General features: G+C 38.9%; 1 protein-coding gene across 2 annotated transcripts in view; it reads left to right on the forward strand.

Moving 5' to 3' along the window:
* Positions 1-21,023, forward strand: part of SOBP (sine oculis binding protein homolog) — a 152,014-nt gene that overhangs the window by 83,528 nt on the left and 47,463 nt on the right. The window contains exon 5 of one of the 2 annotated variants that reach the window (XM_063097469.1): positions 3,832-3,927. The exons of the other annotated variant lie outside the window; for it this stretch is intronic. Within the exon in view, the coding sequence (XP_062953539.1) occupies positions 3,832-3,927 (96 nt within the window). The remainder of the gene's footprint in view (positions 1-3,831; positions 3,928-21,023) is intronic. 2 annotated transcript variants of the gene reach the window in all.

Raw genomic sequence — 21,023 nt, forward strand, 5'->3', positions numbered from 1 at the left:
ATAAAGTCAGATGTCATCATAGTTCTCCTGGCCCCAGTGAATACCAAGAGCCAGCAGTGGGGTGGTCCACTCTGAGACAGGCAATTACAGAATGTATCATCTGTAGAGAATTTAAGAACAATAATAAAACCAGCCTTATGTTATTACCACAAGCCAGTGATTCTGAACAATATCAGTGTTCACGTACTCCTGCCTGCAGGGGTAAGTCGGCTCCCTCTGTCCCCTTGTTAAGTCATTGTCTGGTGCCCCAAATGGGGCAGATGTAGAATAAGGCACCGGCTTCAATATATAAGAGGTAATAAAATGTTCTAGAATGACTGTATGGAGGGTAAGGAAGTTCCTATGGGTTTTGTCTAACATTACCGCCAAGTTGCTGTGGATAAAGCTCATTTTTACAGAGCACTTGGGGGGACCAGGCAGTGGTTGGTACTTTAGACCCAATGGAGAGAAACTAAACACCATCCCTGCCCTTAGGAAGCTTGCAGCCTGGTAGGGGAGACAAAAGTCACACCAATAATCGTAAGTTTGCAACTCTGTCAAGTGTAAAAGAGGACAGAGCAGAGATGTTTGCTTTGGTTAGGTTTAGGAAGGCCTTTCTGAGGAAGTGGCACAGTCGTTTCTCCAAGGTTATTTGTCATACCAGAAACTAAGAAACAAACACAAACAAGTAATGAGAATGTTTGCTTTCAATAAGTTCTGTAATCTTGTGAATCTTTAGGGTAAGACCCACCTCAGGGGCCACATTCTTGTATTGCACAGTGGTTCTCTCCATCGGGAGTGGGACCTGGTTAGAAAACATTCTGCCAACTATGCCAGTAGCCTCTCCTTGATACCCCCAGGCACTCTCCTTAGTTCAGTGGTTGTCAGTCCTACTTGTACATTACAATCGCCTGAGCTTTAACACCACCACCATGTCTAGGCCCCAGCCTGGACTGATTAAGTCAGATCTTGGAAAGGTGGGAAGGAGGAGGGTCAGGCACCAATATGTTTAAAAAAAAAAAAAAAAAAAAATGACCACCCCAGATGATTCTAATATGCAGCCAGGGTAGAGAATTCTTCTTGACTTAGATGAGTGCACTTAATTCCACTTAGTGCTATAATAATTAAAAATTTCACATTAAAAAACTTCAGGATGCAAAGGGGATGACTTTGGTGAGAGATATGTGTGAGTGCTTATGTGTGCATTCACGTGCACGTGAGGGTGATGGTTCTGGGGCTCCTTGCACTTCGTGTGCTTTCCTTTTCTGAGGCATGTGATGGAAATGCAGCAAATGGCCAGAGGATGGAATTTCTCCGACTCTGGAGCCAGGTTGGGTGTCAGAGGGCGGGCTGTTTCCAGGGCCATGACAGTTTGATGCAGAAGCTAACAGAACAGCTCAATAAGGAAGCAAGTTTCTGACTTTCTCTCTCTACTTCCTAATCTCCCCAATCCCTCTCTTCTTTCTCTTCCACTGCTGCTTTATTTAACCTCATAAATTATGAGGCTTTATATGAAATCTATAGCTCCTTTGAGGAAGCACATTCAAATCTTAGGTAATGGGATTTTTTTTGTCCTTTAAACACAAAAACATTGTGAGTACCTTACATGTAAGTGGAATGAATGTATTTTTGCTGCTAAAGTTGAAAATATCCCTAGGCATCTGGTGTGTATGAATGTGTATACAGAGTACATGCATAATAAACATATTCCACCTTATGAATATTTATACACAAGATACATATATATTGAATGTAGACATACATATGTAAATAGTAGCCCTTGTAAACTATATGCAAAGTGTGTTTCCAAGCATATGTATCATAGTGCATCAGTAATAGAATAAACCTACTACCAAGTTTAACATATTTTGAAGTGGCATTTTCTACAGTGTTGTTTATGGTATGGTGTAGTTACTACCCATGTATGGGGTTTTTTTTTCCATCACTTAAATGTTTGTTAAATACCAACTAAAAGTAAGGCACTGGGCATGGCAGAGTAAGAAAGGTGAAATCAATGTGGTTTCTGCCTTTAAGAGACCCATACCTCACAGGGTAGCTTAAAATTTTGTTATGAAGAAATTATTATTGTCATTGCCCATTGGCACCTTTACTGCTTTCTTACTACTGCCTTTTATTTATACGCTCCATTGCTACTTCTACCCATTGGTGTTGAAAATGGGTCGCATTTGAGTTGTATTAACTTAGACCCTGGTGTAGCTGCTGAGTAGTCTGATGCAATGAGAAGAAACATCACAGATTTTGGTGCCATGATGGCTACTGGACATGAACCACACTTAACATTTTTTTCTCTGTCACATATAGCCAATCCTATATCTGCATTTTTACTTTACTCTGATTTGGGAGGGGAAAAAATTTGGTTAAAAGGCACCAACTCCCAGAGATGTTCATAAATCTCAAAAATGAAACCAAAACAGAACAAACTCTTTTCTCCACAAGCTTCCTGTAACCCAACTATTATTGACCATGACATTCCACTTCCAAATTCCATTTCGTTCCCTCCTTGGGATAAGTAGCAGAAGCCTTCATTAAAAACAAGCAATACATTCTAAAATGTACAAAATATAGATCCCTTTCTAAAATGACAATCCTCAGTATAGCCAGGGAGCTTTGGGTGACACTCGTCAGGGCAAATTTCACTCCATTAAAGGAGAAACAATACATAAACGTTGTCATTGCCATGCCACAGACGTATGCTCATTGTTTTCTCTCCCTCAATCCATCTATCACAACAGGTAGTTCTCAGCTGTTCCCTTGGTGCCAGACATACATTTTATCTAGAGAGACAGCAGACAGAACTACCTGCTGCTTCCTGTGCGGCTCTCCCTGTGTTTCTCTCCTTTTTCCTACTTCACTAGGGCTTTTTAAAATCAGCTGGCAGGGAGCCAGGAGCTCATCATTTTAATGCAGTGCAAAATGGAATATGCATAATTATATGCAAGCCATATGTGAGGGAGATAGCTCAGCTGTGAATTTCAGGAGGCCAGGAAAGAGAGAGCAGTGAGGGCCAAGCTGAGATGAGAGCAGAGCAGAGTGCAAGTGTCACCCAAATGAATGGTTTAATGAGTGTGCTGCAGACACGCCCCCTTTCACCTACCTCTCCCTTTTCTCCAACTCCAAACCAGAAACTAATGGAGATTAGAAAGAGAAGACTGTATGCAAGCAGTATTGCTAATGGGTTGTGTTAATGTCTCCATTTAAACTTCAGCTTTCTTAATTAACAGTGTAGATCAAAATAACCAGTAAGTTTTAATGCAGCTTCTTAATTAAATCTATTTTTTTACTGCATTTGATTGAAAAATCATTGTTCTTACTAGATCATCGCTCCTTTCAGATCTTTATTTAAAAATTGAGGGGAATCAGTTTATCTCTAATAGTATTACAATGCAAAATATAACTATGCAAATTGCTTTTCTTATGGCCTTGCTATTAGAATTTTTTTAAAAGTGCATTATCTAGAGATTGCTTAAGCATGCCAAAAGTTTAAACACGTATGTATGTCATATAATTTTAAATGTGCAATGAACAATGTGCACTAAAAGACTAAAGTGGTGATAATTTCCAACAAAATTATTTGATTTTGGTTTGCTTTCATATTGTTTTAAATATTACACCACAATGAATTTGCTTGTTCAAACTAAACAACGTAAAGAAAAACAAATCCCATATTTCGATATCTAAAAGGCGTACTACGTATTTAAACAAACTTCTTAATAATGTTGTTATTTCTGGATTCCCGTTTGTTTAATGATCTGAGCTGTTATGCTTTTAGCTTTTTTTTTTTTTCTTCCATTATTTGTAAGTCCCTAAATAGGCCATTATATTTCCCTTCAGGCTAGAGATGAAGATGGACATGCTGAAAATTTTCCCCAGCAGCACTATGCTAAGGAAACTCCAAGGCTTGCCTTCAAGAATAACTGCGAACTACTTGTAAGAATAACATACTTACAACAAGTCTAGAATGTTACTTTAGCACAGTGAAAACAGTTTTTGAAAGGGTTTGTTATTACATAATTTATGAAATATTATAGTTTTTTTGTGTAGTTCTAAATGCTAATTCTGATATCACTGAATATTAATTTTAAGATCTCAAATTGTTTGCACACCTTTTATATCTGATTATAGCACTTGAATGACCCTGTCTTTATTAGCTTGTTTTGTATAGTAGTTTATAAGCAGTCACTTGGAGAATGGCTAGTAAAGTTAAAAATATAGAGAAAGACAGTTGATATATGTAGCTTGGGGGAAAAAACCTTACCCCACCCCCACCCCTCCTCCTATGTCCTAATTGTACACTATTTTAGGAGACAGCGTTGTAATATTTTGTTATGCTAGGGAAGATAGCAGAGTTGACATGCAGTAAGTACTCCCTCTAGAATTCAAGTATTCCTCCACTCTCTTGCCAAACTTAATCATCTCTCCTGTGTAGAAGGAGTGAAAGCAGTGACAGGATGCAGAGATGTTTACAAGTCGTGAGAGAGAGGATATCAGCTGTGACAGAAACTCTGTTCCAATGCAGGGTTAATTTGCTGTTCATTTTAGCATTTACAGCAAGACAAGATGAAAAGCAAGCAGGAATGCCTATTATATTTCTATTAAATGAATCTGTTGGGACCTAATGTTCTTGATTAGCTTTTGAAAACGAGTACTCTGCAATGCATTTTCTGTTTACCTAAACAGAGAATGAATTGTCATTTATTTAGAGATTCAAATGGTGTTTTTGAAAAAGAAGCTTTATGAGGGATCTAGCTTTGCTGTCCCTAAATGTTCTTTTCTTTTCAATTGCATTAAAGCAAAACATTTGTTCCAACTAAATGAAAACACTGAGAGAGAATGAGTATGCTCAGTTGTTACATTTTGAAGGTAGTCTAATTTCTGTTTAGTTTCTTGGCTGCATGTAGTACAGTTTTGCCAGGTCTGTGCATTAAGAAATCCCACATTTAACAGTCTTTGGATTGAGCTCTGATACCGACTGTTCATTAAAAACAGTGTCCAAAGAGCAGGAGAGAGAGAAAAATACTGTTCTTACCCATCCTAGCCGCAGTAGCTGCATATTGACAGCAGGAACCTCCTTTTCCCTCTCCAGTCTCCACAGTTACATAGCAGTACTCAGTCTCTGTGTGGAGTCCCTAGATCAGCTAATCCACAGGCAAATTTGCTGCTCATCAGTGCAAACTTTTTTTTCTGAAAATTTAACTCACCTTATATTTTATCTTAGGGCTCAAACTTTTAGGCTTGCTAGCATTACCTGTTCTGCAGAAACCCTTTTCACTCATTTCAGTTTTAATGTTTCTCACCATAACTATGGTATTCAGCAGAAGACCATAAGGGCCATTTATGCTATGTTTTGGTATCAATGCTTTGGGGAGTAGCTTACTTCTTTTTAGAGAAATCGTTAAAATGTCATATTTATTTTTTTCTGTTTATTGGAAAAATGAACATGCTTGAGTGCTGGTATTGGTCAATTTATACTGGAAGAAGTAAAACATATATGTGAACTTCTTTTCCAGCTATCTTTAGAGAAAATAGAGGTATCCTCATTGCTGTGCTTTAAATACAATATTGTGTTGGCAGTAGTTTTGAGAGATTTGGTACAATCTTCATCCTTCTAGTCACTATTAGTAATGCTTTATTTTGGTCAGCATACTTTCCTGTGATAAAAGAAAAGGAGAATAAAGAGAAAACACAAGTAAGCTTATTTTTCCAAGGAGAAATTTAATTTTTTTCAGCTGCAGTAAAAGTGATGGTGTTTGGCTGCTTATGAAGCCCTGAGAAGGTTAGCTTCTATATTTAAGAAAAAAAAAAAAAAAAAAACAAACTCGTTCATTCTTGAGAGAGAAATAGTAAGTCCTTGGAGTTTTCTTAGTACAGCTTAGAGCAGACTTTTAAAGAATCTGTCGGACAAGATTGCAAGCTCTGCTCCAAAGTGCTTTTTTAGCTTAAGGGCGGTTCTGCCATCTTCTTGCATGGTTCACTGCAGCAAGAGCAGCAGCCAGTTTAGAAAGCGTGGGAGCTCTATGGGAGAAAGCATTGGGGGCACAGGTTACTCTGGGCTCCCAGATGATCAGGAGCACACGGCTGAAGGCTAGTACTCTGGGCCAAAGGCACTGACAGAAAGTTCCCTGGCCAGGTAGATGGGATGCTGCCTCAACATTATTATTGACAGATGTCTCTGCCCTCCTCTCACCTCTCCCCCTCCCCAGCCTCTTCTTGGAAGAGGGAGGAATATTAACTAATCTAAGCAAAAACAAAGTAAAATCAATACCTGGAATACACAAGTATGTGTAATCAGAAGGCACTGACAAAGAAAGCATTGGCTGATAGAAAAGTCTGCTATGCAACTGTAGATTTCCTGTAGGGTATTGATTTTTCCATTTAAATCCCAAACTGTGATATGTGCCTTCACACTTAATGTACAACACAGATGACTAGATATTTAGGGTGGAGGCCAAGATTCTTTAGTTGGTGATGGTGCAGCAGTTTCCTTATGCTTTTATTAATTTTGAAAATGCAAGGCTGTCAAGATGAGTGACATTAGATTAAACGAGTACTCATACACAACACACACTCGAAGGGTATTCTGCTGGCATATCTAAGTTTATGACCAAAGAAAACAACTTTCAGTAAAAGAAGATGTAGGAAATTTATATCATGTTAACGCTATAGCCATGTGGCTTTCAAGAGCTCAGAAGAGGGAACGTTTAGAGCCAGCCATCAGTGACTAGCCCTTGCCCCAAATTCCAACTCCATTGCTGGTCCCTTTATCATTATTGCCTCATTCTTTTGAGAATGGAAGGCTTCACATTTCCCCTATTAAAATGCTCATATCACTGGTGGGAGTTGGGTTAGGAGCTAGAGTGACAGGACGACCTGAAGCAGATTAAGAGTTCATACCCTCTTACCGGCCAGTACCTTCTCAGTTCTTGAAAGCTAGCTGAGAATAAGACCTTGCAGAAATATGGCAAAACCTGGTTCCTTGGAGGGAAAAGACCTGTAGCTTGAAGAAGAGGAATGTTAAGAGGGTTCGGGGAAGGAACTGAAGACAACTAAGCCTCCTCCCCAAGTTTTTGTAGGACCAGGCCAGAGATCATCACTGCATTCAGGAAGAAAGGAAAAATATAACCGAAGAATAGCAGCAACCAATGTAATATTGTTTGGTTGGAAAGCAACCAGGTTCAGGAAGTCTGAAAGGGGAAATAAGAGAAAGGAAACAGGGTAGAAAATCAGCCTGTCTTCCTCAGTCCCAGATCCCTGAATCATCACCTACACAAAGTCTGAATCCCTCTGACTTTTCCTCAGGCTGTTAACTGTGAGGGTTTTGCAGAGGGAGAGGGAGGAAGCCCACAGCTGGGAGGCTAAATAAAAATAGCATCAGGAAAGAATTCTTTCTGGTCACTTACAATGCCTGTGAAGGGAGAGGATGAAAACTATTTTAGTCTTGTGGTCTTGTGAACAGAGATGATGGGGAGGAAAGACACTTAGGCTGTTCTTCTGTGGGCTGAGTTTTCCATCTCATTTCCTTGTGGAGGCAGACAGGTGGATTATGGCATACAGTCCTTAGGCAGTAGAAATGCCCTGTGTTAATGCAGTGTTCAATTAACAATACAGTATTGAGTATAAGGTATTCTACTAAACAATGCGGGTGGAGACACAAAATACAAAAAGGCACAGTCTCTTCCCTGAAGGTGCTTACAATTCAACAGGAGAAATAAGGCGTATGTAGTATTGTAGTCATCAAGAATGTGGGCTTGCAGGTCTTCCTGAAAGTCAAAAGTTTGCCCCAGCTAGACTTTAATTTATACCATATCACTCTAATGGTATAGCTAAGGATTATAGGCACAAAGGGTTAACATGTATAATTGTCTATTTGACATCATATCACATCACATCGGATTCCTGTCTCATCTCTTGGACCCTTCTGAGCTTCAGATCTTCATCTGTAAAATGTGATAATAAGAAGTAATAACCTCAGAGGATATTGTGAGGGTTGAAAGTGATGACATATTTAAAGTGACTGGTACATAGTAAGCACTCAATACACATTAGCTGCTATTATCCTGATTCTTTTTATAATCATGATTTTTTTTATTTAATAATCATGATTGTTACCATTACACAGTGAGCTGTGCCCCAAAAGAATACTAGCAAAGTTCTGGACTACAAAGGAGGAAGAGGTTATTTCCATATGCAGTCATTAAAGACTTAAAGGAGGATACCTTTGATCTAGGCCTTACATGGGTAGGATTTTGATAGTTGGAGCTGGCATGTGAAGGAGGGGGCGTCCCAAGCAGAGGGACATTGCCTAGGCAAAGTCATAAAGGTGGGGAATTACAGGCCAGGCACCCCGTGCCCTGGTTAGTATCTAAGTTGGCCCAGTGTAGAGTACCTGAAAGCTAAGGGGTAAGCAGGCAGGCAGGCCTGTTTGTAGGGGTCTCAAAAACTGACAGCATCTTACTGAGTCTGAATTTAGTAATTTTACTCCATGGAAATTCCTAGTACTTCTGTTGATTAAAAAAATATTATGGAAAGTTTTTTAACATACACAAAATTAAAGTAATGAGAGAAATATAATGAATCCCCATGTACCAACTTCACCAATGATTAACTCAGGGCTAATCTTGTTTCATGTATCTCTTTCTCACCTGCCTCCCCACTATCACCACCTTATCCCCACCCCCCCTTTTTTTTGCTGGAGTATTATAGCATATATTTGGTGGGGGGAGAGGCTTTTTTTCTTTTTTAGGGTGAGTGGGTGAGGAGCGGATAAAGACGTTAGCATCCCTCTTCCCTGGCTAGGAAGAGTTCACTGACACTGAGTAAATTGGGATTGGAGCTTTGGGACTATGCATACAACAAATGACTCTTGATTATGCACTGTGCTCTTGCCTCCCTGCTCAGCATGACTACATAAGTCATGGGAAATCAGAGGAAGTTTAAAAAGCCATTAAGTTTAAAGACACACCACAGTGTCAATGATGACTTGAATCTACCTTACCCCCAGGCCCCCTGGTTCTAAACGTATTTATTTAAAAATAAGATCAGATCTCTTCATAACCCAGCCCAGCTCACCAGTACATGTTAGCCTCATCACAGCAATAGGTGAAATTCTGGATTGCTGTCATATATTAGCCATTGATAGAACTTTCCTGCAAAGTCATAAATGTGGTGATAGAAATTACCACATTTTGTTTGAGACTTGATAGGCTTTTCAAAATAGATGCAATTGACCAAAGACCCTCCCCTTAACACTGTTCATGTAACAAGAGCCAGATTTACATCCCACCTCAACTTGAATTTACAAGCTGTTGCTTCGATGTTACAGCTGAGCATCATGCGTACTGAAAATTAAAATTCATGGTGATTCGCTTGAACTCCCATCATATTAAGTGAAACATTCTACGACGTATGTACAGGTAGTATACTGTATACCAGTTTCCTAAAATAATAATTGTAATAGCCCCAAAGGTGTAGAATGACCCAGAAAACTCCAGGGACTGGTTGCTGTCTAGAGAGTGTTGGCCTGTCTCACCATTTCTTCCCATGCATCCTCCAGATCCCTTTAGTCTGGGGCTATTCCTGTGCTCCCATAGTTTTCTGAACTATTTTTTAGAAAAATAGAATTTTCTGGAAATAGAAGTAATGGTCTTAGACTAAGCAAGAGGCAGTTCCAATAGAGGTGGAACAATTATGTTCTCCAGCAAGACCATCTAGACTTCCACGCAGACAGAAGGGATGGATTCCACTGAGCTATCCTGTTTCACCTGCACATTCCTCTGTGCCCACCTGTGCCATTTTTCTACCTTGTTCTCCAGATATGTCTGTAGGGCCTTTTGGCGGGGGGAAGAGGTATAGGGGTCTTGATTTGATCAGAGATCTTGTGCTCGCTTCGGCAGCACATATACTAAAATTGATTTGATCAGAGATCTTTAGTCCCTGGCAGACTCCCTTTTCCAATGCATGGGAGAGTCTTTGCCTTTCCAGTTTCAGGGCCATTACACAAAAAGGTCAGGGGCATAATGATTTAGTTTTCCTGCTGGCTTCTCTCGTAGTACATTGCAGTGGTTCTTGGAGCCAGAAAAAGGAAGGGACATGCTGTGGTCTGGTATGGAAGGGACATGCTGTGGTATGGTAGATAAGAGTGGGAGCCCCAATCCCTGATCTGCAGACATGCCAGCTGTGCAACCCAGGCAAGTTTCTTACCTTCCCTGAACCTCAGTTTCTTTATCAAGGATAAATATAACACCTACTGACTCAGGATTGTTTTGAGGAGTAAACAAGATCACATATATGAAGCACTTAGTATGCCTGACACATAGTGAAAGCTCAATAAGCAGTAGTTTTATTGCTAATAAAATGGAGCTAGGAGGATGCATTAGTTTAAACAATGTCTTAAGGCAAATGCTGGGAGTACCTGCTTTATTCTGCAACTGGTTTGGTTAAAATCCTAAATGTAATATTTTAACTTAGGTAAGAAAACCTTAGAGAAACATTTGAACATCCATCCACTTGCCTGTTTATGCCCAGGGAACTAGAGATGCCTGTCGGCTGCATAGCAAATGTTGCTGATTTGTGAAGTATTGCAATATCTGAATACTTTTTCAAAGAAAAATATAAAATTTTCAAAAAATAGTATGGTGAAGATCTTGGACTCTTGAACCAGACTGTTTTGTTCAGATTCAGGAATCTCCACCACTCCACCAACTGGCTGTGTGGTCTTGGGCAAATCACTGAAACTCTCTGTGTCCATGTCTTCCTCTGTAAAATCTGGTAGGGTTGGTGTGAAGTCTCAATGAATGAATACCCATAAAGTGCTTAGAGCAGTATTTGGTAAACAACTGGCACTCAGTCAGTGTTGTGATTGTGATTGTTTATTTCAAGGTTGCTTGCTTTCAAGCACATCATAGACTACCACTTGGCCAAATTTTCTAGCAAGAGATTATCTGAAAGTTTTGCCTGCGCACATTTGCATGCAAAAGCTACAAAATGTCCTTGTGAACAATGAGGGGGACAAAGTACATTATGCAGTTAATTCTTAGAGTTAAGCTTTTTTAAAAAAAACGTAACTCTCAAGAAATACTCTCTAAATGATCCAAGATCTCTTCTTCCTGTCTAACCGTTTAATAGTAAAACAGTAATCTTCGAAATATACAACTAAGAAAATAAATGCAAAGCAAAGGAAAAAATGTAATTTACACAGGGACATATGCAGTAGCAAATGGATGTGTCTCTGGTAGCGTATTAAAGGAAGGAGATAAAAAAAACTGTCCTTTGTGGGGAGCCTCCAATGAGCCAGTGCTGTTCTTGGTCTCTATAGACCCCTTTTTACCTCCTTTATTCTCGCCATAACTTTGCTAAGTAGATATTGTTGTTTCCACTTTATAGGTGGGGAAATTAAAATGCAGAGATGTTGCATTCTTTGTCCTGGGAGTAGGGAGAGGGCCCAGTGAGCAGGTGCAGAGCTGAGGTTTGACCTATATCCCTCTGACCACATGCCCAAGTTCATGCCAACACAGGCTGCTGCCTTCTCAGGGTAGGGATCAGGTCTTACACATTCTTTCATCCCAGGAACAGCAAAGGAGTTCAATCTATGGTGGTGGAATGAAGGAATTAAGAAAGTAATTTAGAATCATCTTTCTAGCTTCTTTCCGGTAACAATTTTTTGTTAGAATTCTGAAGCCAGAAAGAACAAGTAAGGCAAATGTTAGGAAGGGCAGTTTATTCAGAAAGGCACGTCAATGTTTGAGAATTCCCGGTGCATAATAAATTGTGGGGAACAGAGCCAAAGTATATATATTTTTAATTTGGTAGACTTGGGGTATTAACAGAACAGCTGTAGACTATAGAAAGTATATTTTTTCAATGTGATATAAGCATTTGAATGTATTTTTAAAAATCTGATGGCTATAGATTATGGATAAGTGTTCAGTTTTCTTTTGAAGATTTTGATAACTTTTTATGATCACTAGGGCCATTTTTAAAAGGCTTGAACTATTTTGATTTGGTAGGGTTGTATTCCTCAGAGTGAACATATCTATTTCCTTTGAGACTTCTGGCCATAAAGTAGCATGTGGGAGTCAGGTGTCAGTCATATTCTCCCTCATTGTTTTACTTGCTAGATCTGATCAATTACCTAAAATACCACCTCTGATGGCTTCGAGGAAGCTATAGATCATATATCAAGCAAAACCAGGAAATCAGATAGGATATCAATTGTCAATATAAAAGTGCATAAGTAACCAGCCAGAACTAACGTTAATCACATCAGTCCTGTACTTGGTTTATGATTAGAAGAACAAGCTAATGAAGGTCTCTTAGGATAAAAAAGAGAAGAGTATAAAAAATATTTGGAGTTGAGAAGAATGACATACGTGAGTAATAAGGGAGACAAAAAATGGAGATGGGGATGTGGAGGTGATGGAGGAGTGGTTAGAGGGAATTTTAAAAGGGAAGAAGGAAGATAGAAGCCCATGATTAAGCTGCAGATGAGCAAGTCCAGAAAAACTAGAATCTTTAAAATAATGTATTTTCTCATTACATTTTGGCTTGAAATATTTTTCCTAATTGTGTTTTTTGTACACTTCCTACTCTTCTGCTCTAAGGCATCAGGCTTCTCTGGAAAGCTCTCATCCCAGCGCCTCCTCTCTGCTGCATGACTACATAAAACCAGGAGTTGAGACCTTTGCCAGAGCACAGCACCTGTAAAGCTAGGGCTAGGGCTCCCAGACCCCTCAAGACTGTTGTACGGACTGGGTCACAAACTCTCTACACGGTCTACAATATAGGTAATAGGAAAAAAGTCCTGGAACCCTGGGTAAAAAATTAATAGGCTTTATTCAGAGATAGGAGCAGCCGTCCTAGTGGCTTGTCTGAGAGTTCTGAACAGCAGCATGGATCAGAGCTGTGAGTCCTTTATACTCAATTCCATAACCCAGGACACCTGGGTGCCCATATGCAATTACATTAAGTAGTAACAAGGAGCACCTGAGGATATTTACAGCAAATGCTCGGCAAGATTCTGAACATCTGAGGGCCCCTGACCATTTTCCTGTATTTTCCCAACAGCACCTATTCTCCTTTAGTTCCAGATGAGGCTGTCCAGGCTGAGTGCTCTGCGAGGCCGGAGCTTTGTCTGTTTTGTTCATCACTGGACCCCTGAGAACTCTGCTGGGCCCACACCATTTTTCATGGATTCTAAGATGCACTTCCTCCCTAACATTTTTAACATCTCAGAAATGGGAGTCACATATTACAATTGATGACCTGTCATTGTTTAATTTGCAGTGTTTTTCCCCCAGTGTTATTAAGATAATGACATCTTAACAACCAGTGCTGATATAGATTCAATGAACCATGGAGGTAAATGCTCAATAATTATTTGTCGAACGAATGCATGCAATAACATATCTCCCTGGTTCTAATTGAGGTAAAAATAAAATGTTTAAAAGTTGATTCTGGGTTGTGTCTGCCACTGACCACAGGTGAGTAGAGGCTTGGCCTCTGGTTATCTTGGCTGAGCATTTTACTCCTGTACACTTTCCCTTCAGTGGAGCTGATAGATAGCTTTGTTCATTCTAGCAAGTCAAATGTCAACCCAGTTAAGACATACCCTAGATAAGCTGGGTTTAAAATAATAAACAGTAGTTTTGGCTTAATTATCTAGAAAATTACTAATGTTCCACTTTGGATTGCATATCCATCAGTATTTCTCTTGAAATTTATGAAGATACATTGGTAGAGGAGCAATAATCCCTTTCTCTGTCTCTCTCTCTCTGATAGAACAAGCTGTAGATTTCATTAGGATAAAGTATGTTTTTATAAATTAGGATGCCCTTATCCATAATCATCATCATCATCATTACCATCATGTCTTAGAGAGATTTCCAACCTACAGAAGAGACAAAGTACAGATAGGTGTATTTGCTACACTTCAGAATTTTATACTCCATATTGAGTATATCAAATTGTCTATACACTTCAAACTTAACTGTGTGAAATATTCTGCCATTTTATAGTGTTCATATCTCAATACGGTTCGCTTTCCTTTGAGTAGAAAATTTCAATCCAAATCTGTTTCTGGTATTATAGCAGGATGTGCTATATTCACTTCTTGATGTGAACAGAGGAAAAAAAAGCATTTGTAAGTGGCAAAGCCTCAGAAGGAGGCAATATTTAGTGAACATGTGTAAGGATAAGGCTTTCACATGAAAAGTGTTCAGATTAATAAGATATGTGAAATATTTTGGGGGCCACCATTATATAGCCATTTCAATTATTGTTGCTTTTAACTTCTAAACTGTCTGATAAATGTGTAAAGACACTTCCAGGGAACTAAACATCATTTTTGGCTTAGAAAAATATTTATATATTTACCAGATAGCTTGAATTTTGAAAACATGCAACATGATTGCATATATGCACATGTAAGTTAGAATATATGAAGGCAAATTTTTATATCCCATGTGGAAATGTAGATACATATATAAAGGAAAATGAAAATAAACTAAAGCATTACTAAAGTTTTTATGAGTCTATGACAATTAACTCATCTCAAACATTTATGTAGTATTTTTTCTATACTAATTTGATATTTACATATAAATATGTAAAATAAATAACATGGAAAAATCAAGTTGTAAGGAAATTTTAATTTTCAATTTTCCTTAGCCTTCATGCATTTTGATTTTTAAAAAATGTTCTGACTGCCACTGTCATCAAATCAGCCAAGTTGAAAATCGAGCTGCATCAATGGAGACAGCCAGTCTTGATAATTCAAACCAAAAAGACCTTTTCTCAAGGGATATGTTCTCCCCAGTTTGTTTGGCTTGAATAGTCTCTTATATGTCTAATTTATTCTTTCATATATATTACATGAAGACAATGTCTTTAATGCAATGCAATGTCTGTAAAGATTTTAAACTTTTGAAAGAATCTGGGTATTTAATGTCATGGACACATCTAAAAAAGTGGAATTAACATAAGAATAAGTAGTTGGTGGGGGGGTGTTTGTTACCCAAATTTTGAAGCTTTTGTCTTTCAATTGACATGCATTTATTGGATGCCTGCTGTCTCCCCAGTGCTGTGCCTAAAAGTCATGTGTTGTAGTGCCTTCTCATAAGGAGTTTACAAACAAACTACACTTATATGAACATTGTACTTCCCGTGTATAATAACATGCCAGGTAGGGTGGTGTGGTGATTAGAGAATAGAAGTACATGTTAAAATGTGCATGTGGGCAATAAGGAAGTAAAGGGTCATTTAATGGGGAGCTCAGAGGAGAGGAAGCTTGGGCTGGTCCTTGGAGAGTGGGTGGCAACGGAAGGGCATCCCAGAGAAAGAGAAGATGTGAAATGATGGTGAGGGAACTGCACTTCATGCACATGGGGGACCGGTTAGGGGACTGCCTGAGCTGGCATCATTTCATGGGGGGTGAGAATAGAATTAACTTGGTAGGTTGTGGTTAGACAATAAAAACAGAGAGCCAAGCCACTAATTTTACATTTGGTGTTTTAGGCTATAGGGATCTGTATTAGGCACTTTCACAGTTTGGAGGAGGGGAGCGAGGAGACTTCCAGAAGGCTGTTGGAACAGTCCGAGGCATACTGTGATGAGGACAAAGACCTCTCATGACTGAAAAGTCAAGAAAGAGATTCTGCAAATGACTGTCCAAAATATTGGTCATCAAGTTCTTATGACCATGCTAGTATAAATAACTGGCAAAGATTTCATCTCAAACCAATATTCCTGTAAATTTAGATTTTGGATAACAGTCTTAATTAAGTAGTGTGTGCAGTGGGAAAAAAAAGATCAAAGTAGATGCAAGAAACTGAAGTTTAAAAGTATTTATGATCCAGAATGATTCAGGGATCAGTGATTTAAAGTGTAAAAATACAAACTAGGAGGAAAAAAGTTTCCTAAATTTGGATTATTTGAAGAGGAATAGAATCTCTATTAATAGGAATACAATAACCCCTTCTCTCTGAAAACTGCATAGAGGCTGCGTGGTGTACTCTGGAATCACATGGACTTGGTTCACTTCCCAGCTATACAGGGTACTGGCTTTGCAGCCTTAGGAAGGTCAGTTTCTGTATCTGTATAACAGGAATAATAACTGTGTACACCATTTAGGGTTGTTTTAAAAGTTAAATGAGATAATACATGTAAGTGTTTGGCATATAATAAATGTTCAATAAAAGGTAACTAATAAAGGGAAATAAATCCCCCTTTTGTACTCAGCTTTTAAGAGAAATAAGGAAATGTTAATAAGATTCACATAAGTAGTCAGAATCCTTGCTTAAAGAGAAATCTTTTGATACACAGCTTTTGATCATATGGATTTAACTTATTCTTTTATACTTTGCACATGTACAGGACTCTAGATGAAGAACTGGTATTTATCCAATAATCTAAGGATTTTTGTGATTGTTATCAAAGAAAAAACATTTTACAGAATTTATTGGCTTTATGAAGGTAGAACATTGGACTAATATAAAATGATTTTTGAGAGGAAAAAAGTCTCACACAAAAAGGGTTTGCTAGTTAATCCCCCAAATTAAATTTCTTGTAATCCCACATACCCTGATTATTCTAATTACCTGAGCATTTACAATTCCACTTTTCTTTTGGAAGTGAACACAATCATCCACTTTTTTGGCCATCTTTGTTTATACACTAAGTTTCAGAATGTATCAGCTGGGCACCTAATTATTGATTTGATAAATCAGTTTTCCTTTGGTCTGACTTAACTGCCTGGAAAACATTTGGGTACAGTCATAAAAATGAAAAAGAAACAAAAATCCGAAATAATCTGAGCAAAATGTCATTTAGTGAACTTGTGAAAACTCAAGAGCATCTCCCTTGATTAGAGCCCTCTTTGAAATAGTTGGGCTGCCCGTACACAGATTATCAAGGTCATGTTCAAGATTAAAATGAGCTGTGGGAAATAAGGTACCTATTATGGCAGGAAAACATGCAAACAGAAAATGAGACCTAATGTCTATCCTCTGCCCTGGCTTTTTTTCCCTGAGCCTAATATACCTATTTAGTCTAATTTAGTTTTAACTTTAGTTATGCTTTCTAAAATTACAGTGTGTGTGAGGATTGGAATTTTTTTCTTCTAACAGAAATTATAGTATAAATAAAGTGGCTTTCTTTCCTTCTATGGGGAATGGGAAGAGTCACATCCCTCCCTCGTCTGTGTACCTACTCAGGGCTGCAGGGTGGGGACCTCTTGCAGGGCCCGAGATGGAGATGGTATCCCCGGGAACCAGCAGCCCTGCAGCCTTGCACCTGGTAGACTGGCTCTCAGCATTAGCCCCAGCAAACAATGAAAATATAGTGATTACTTGTTAGATTGTGAAACTTACCATACAATATTATGTTTAGATTTTGAAATACAAGTTAAAAAAATATGTAATTGAATCTACTGTTTTAAAAAAATGACCAAAATTTATGAGTTTATATTTTATGTTTTTCTATTGCAAGAAAAAAAATGACGGGACTAGTAAGGATGTTGATGTGGGAGCTAAAGCCTGGGGACAGGGGTTCTGGAATCAGTTTTTCACTTGCAGCTGCCGTCATCACCATCTCTTTGGCTTATCCTGGCCAAGACATTAAAATTTCTCTTCTTCACTGTTTCCATAAATTAAATACAGAACTTTATGGAAGTGCCACACACTATCATGCTTTCCTCAGAATCCACATCATCGATTCCTTCTATCATTCAGCCAGCAAGCTTTTACTGAGTACACACTGTGTGCAGAGCACAAGATCATGCTGGATGGGTATAAAATGAATTAGGTTTTCATGGAATTCCATCCCTAGTTTTTACAAGATCACTGTACAGTTTACTTTATATTTTTAAAATGCATAAATATATACACATATATATATATAAAATCATCTTAATAAAGGCTTTGAATAGCTGCTCAAGAAATACTGTATGAATGAATGAACAAGCCATATTGGTGTGGCTCTGTGCTGGCCATTTTCCACAATCAGCTCAGACTCCAAGGTCTCTCCTGTGTCTAGGGAGTTGTCAGGAATGTCTGGAATGCGGCAGCACTGGCTGAATTGAGTTCCTCTTGACACATTTCTGAGTTGTCCTGTTTCTTGGGTAGAATGAATAGTAGCAGAAGCTGTAGGAGCCACTTATGGGCTCTCATAACTATCTGTGGGCCCATTCTTAAACTATGGTTCACCTCATCCTCTCTGCCCATCCCAGTAGCCCAGGTTTGTTTCCCAAATGAGAGTAGAACCTGGAAAGGATTTTCTCCAAATTGCATTCAGCTCCCCATACCCAAGTTTGTGTTTGAATTTAGCTATTAGGGAAGGTATCAAATGTAGTACTCAAGGCATTAGATTTAAAAATAGGTGAGTTTTTTTTTCCATTCTTTTTGAATATTTAGATTAAGATTTTAAATGAAAGAATTACTTTGGAAACACTACTACATTCCTAGGTTGAAGTAACACTCACTGTGGCAGGCAGTGCTTCCAGAACCCCACCCCCACCCCCACCCATTTCCTTCCATCTCTTTTTTTTTCTCTGGTGATTTTCACACAGAATGTCATTGGGTCTTAGATGTAGTTTTCTCTGGAATCCTCATTCTGCTAAATTGGCCCCATAGAATAATCATACCTCTTTTCAAAATGGAACTATGCAAAGTCTCGAATTTTATTACAGAATTTAATACCAATAATTACTTAAAATTTAATGAATTTCACTACTGATTTAATTGCTTTTGAGTAGTTCCACTTAACTTATTAAAGAGAAGCAAGGACATATTCATTTAATGAGCAGCAGAAGTCTTGCCCTCACATCTGCCGACATTCTCTTTTCAATTAATCAATTATAGTCCGATGATGTGTAATTACATATTAAGAAAGTTATTGGATAGCTCAGCATGCCTGTCCCAGGGGGCTCATGAATACACTAATATAACACACCTGTAATGACCTGCGCTCAGATCTGCAAATTACACTCATTTCTCTCTCTCTTTCTCTCTTTGAGAAATTAAGATGAGAGCACTTACTATTCACTTTTTGAGTCACATCTAGTCAATGTGATATGGAGAAAGTGAAAAAGACTGAAAGAAATGTAAAAATGGAAGAAAAAGACTTTATCTGCAGTTATAAGTAATCTGCCTTTTGAAATTAGATTCCTGAGACTCAGTCCTGATTGGAGAGCTATTGCAGCATTTCAGAGGAGCAGGGGTCATCTATCTGAACTGTGTCTACTGAATCATACCAAAGGCTTGAGAAAATCAGGCCAGCATTATTTGACTCAATAGTGACTTGCTTCTCAGCCTCCTTCAATCTCCTGATGAGCGAAATAGGAAAACAGGAAAACCTTTTGAAATCACATTCAGGCAAATTTGCTTGGCTTGTTTCAAATCAAACCAAAGTCTGGAACTGATCCCCATGCAGGGGTGCTAAGCCTCTGCATAGCAACTAAGCTGTGTTTAAAAAAAAAAAAAAAAGGTGGAGGGGGGAGAAAGAAAGTAAAAAGAACCCACTCAAAATGCAACTCAAACAAAGAGCAAATTTTACTACATTAAAAGCCTACAGGCTCTGGTTATGTGAAGGGGTCTATTCCAGTTATGTCCTGATTTGTGCTAAACCAGTAAAACCCAACAAGAACCTCTTAATCCAAATTATACAGTCGGAGACATTCTAAATGCCTAAACCAACCAAGCGATTTTAAGCAAAATGCCCTGTTAAAATAAGCTTTTGATGTCTGCACAACTCAAACTCTAGAAGCAATCTGTTGACATTTTCGGCAAATGCTATCTGTGAGACAGAGGCAGTAGTGGCTTCTTCAGTGTATTCTTCAGAGTAAAGAGATTCTTCTTTCCTTCCCCACCCCAAAAAACCCCTGCTTCCATCTGTTTATAGAGGTACTGACAAGGTCAAATCTACTCTGATTAAAGGCTATCAATCAGTATAGAAAGAAGGATACATTGATACACCGCTAGCAAATGCTCAAGACCATGCATATAAATGTGGTGAGCCTTCTTGGTAGGGAAGGATTTGCTTTGTTGATGTTTTAAACTCTATAGCCAATTTTGGGCATTTTGGGTGCTGTTTTCCCTGCTCATAGCCACTAGCCATGTACACCCCACCGTCACTTGGGCAAAGTCTGCCTCCCAGTGTGCCTTCCGGGGATGCCCACGATCCCACTGGCCCTGAATGGAGGATGTGTGTCAGCGGCAGAGACACCCGTGTACTTTCAGGGTGTGTCCTTTCCTGGCACTCTGGGCCTGTCGGGACAAATGTCTCTGCCCAAGGGACTGTCTTCCTGTGTGGGCTACATTTGTGGCATCTCATGGGCCTCCATGGGGTTGAATTGTAAATAGTGGCTGCCACATAAAACATGCCATCTGTACCCCTGTGGGTAGGAGGATGGAACACAAAAAAGATTTATTCCAGGAATATGAACTGATGTTTACAGACATGCCAAGACTGGCTTTTATACCACAGTGGAAAACTGTCTCAAAAGCAATTTAAGTACCATGTAATAGAAGCCCAGAAAAAGTGCTATAGGGCACATAGGAAGCCTCTATGCTGAGAGAGAGATGTACCAGGCCAGAGATGTGAGATAGTGTGGCGTCTCTTCACCTGTTTCTGGGAAAGAAGGGCCAGAGGCAGAGGGTGCCTGTGGCTATTATGCTTTGTGGGCCTAGAGTTCCCCCAACCCGCAACCCCTGTAATAATTTTAAGAAACTGGAGGGGAAAGAGATGAGTTTGGATTGAGCAAATTGGATCAACATGGGAACGTTTTCTTATTTGCTGGGCTGGGATTCAGGGCTGTATTGGGGCATACTTTGTTGGGGGCATTATGCCCACAGGCACCTTGCCTCTAGGGTGATAACCACATGTCCCAAGATTTGCAAAACATTCTTTATCTCACATATGACTACATTATCTGTTTTCATAAATCAGTGGTCCTCACATGAGTTCATGTGGTCCAGCATTTGGAAATGGTGTTACTCTTTTGACAACACCATGAATTATTTACCTATTTAATCCCA

The sequence above is a fragment of the Cynocephalus volans genome, chromosome 5 (genome assembly GCF_027409185.1).
Source record: "Cynocephalus volans isolate mCynVol1 chromosome 5, mCynVol1.pri, whole genome shotgun sequence".
NCBI lineage: Eukaryota > Metazoa > Chordata > Mammalia > Dermoptera > Cynocephalidae > Cynocephalus > Cynocephalus volans.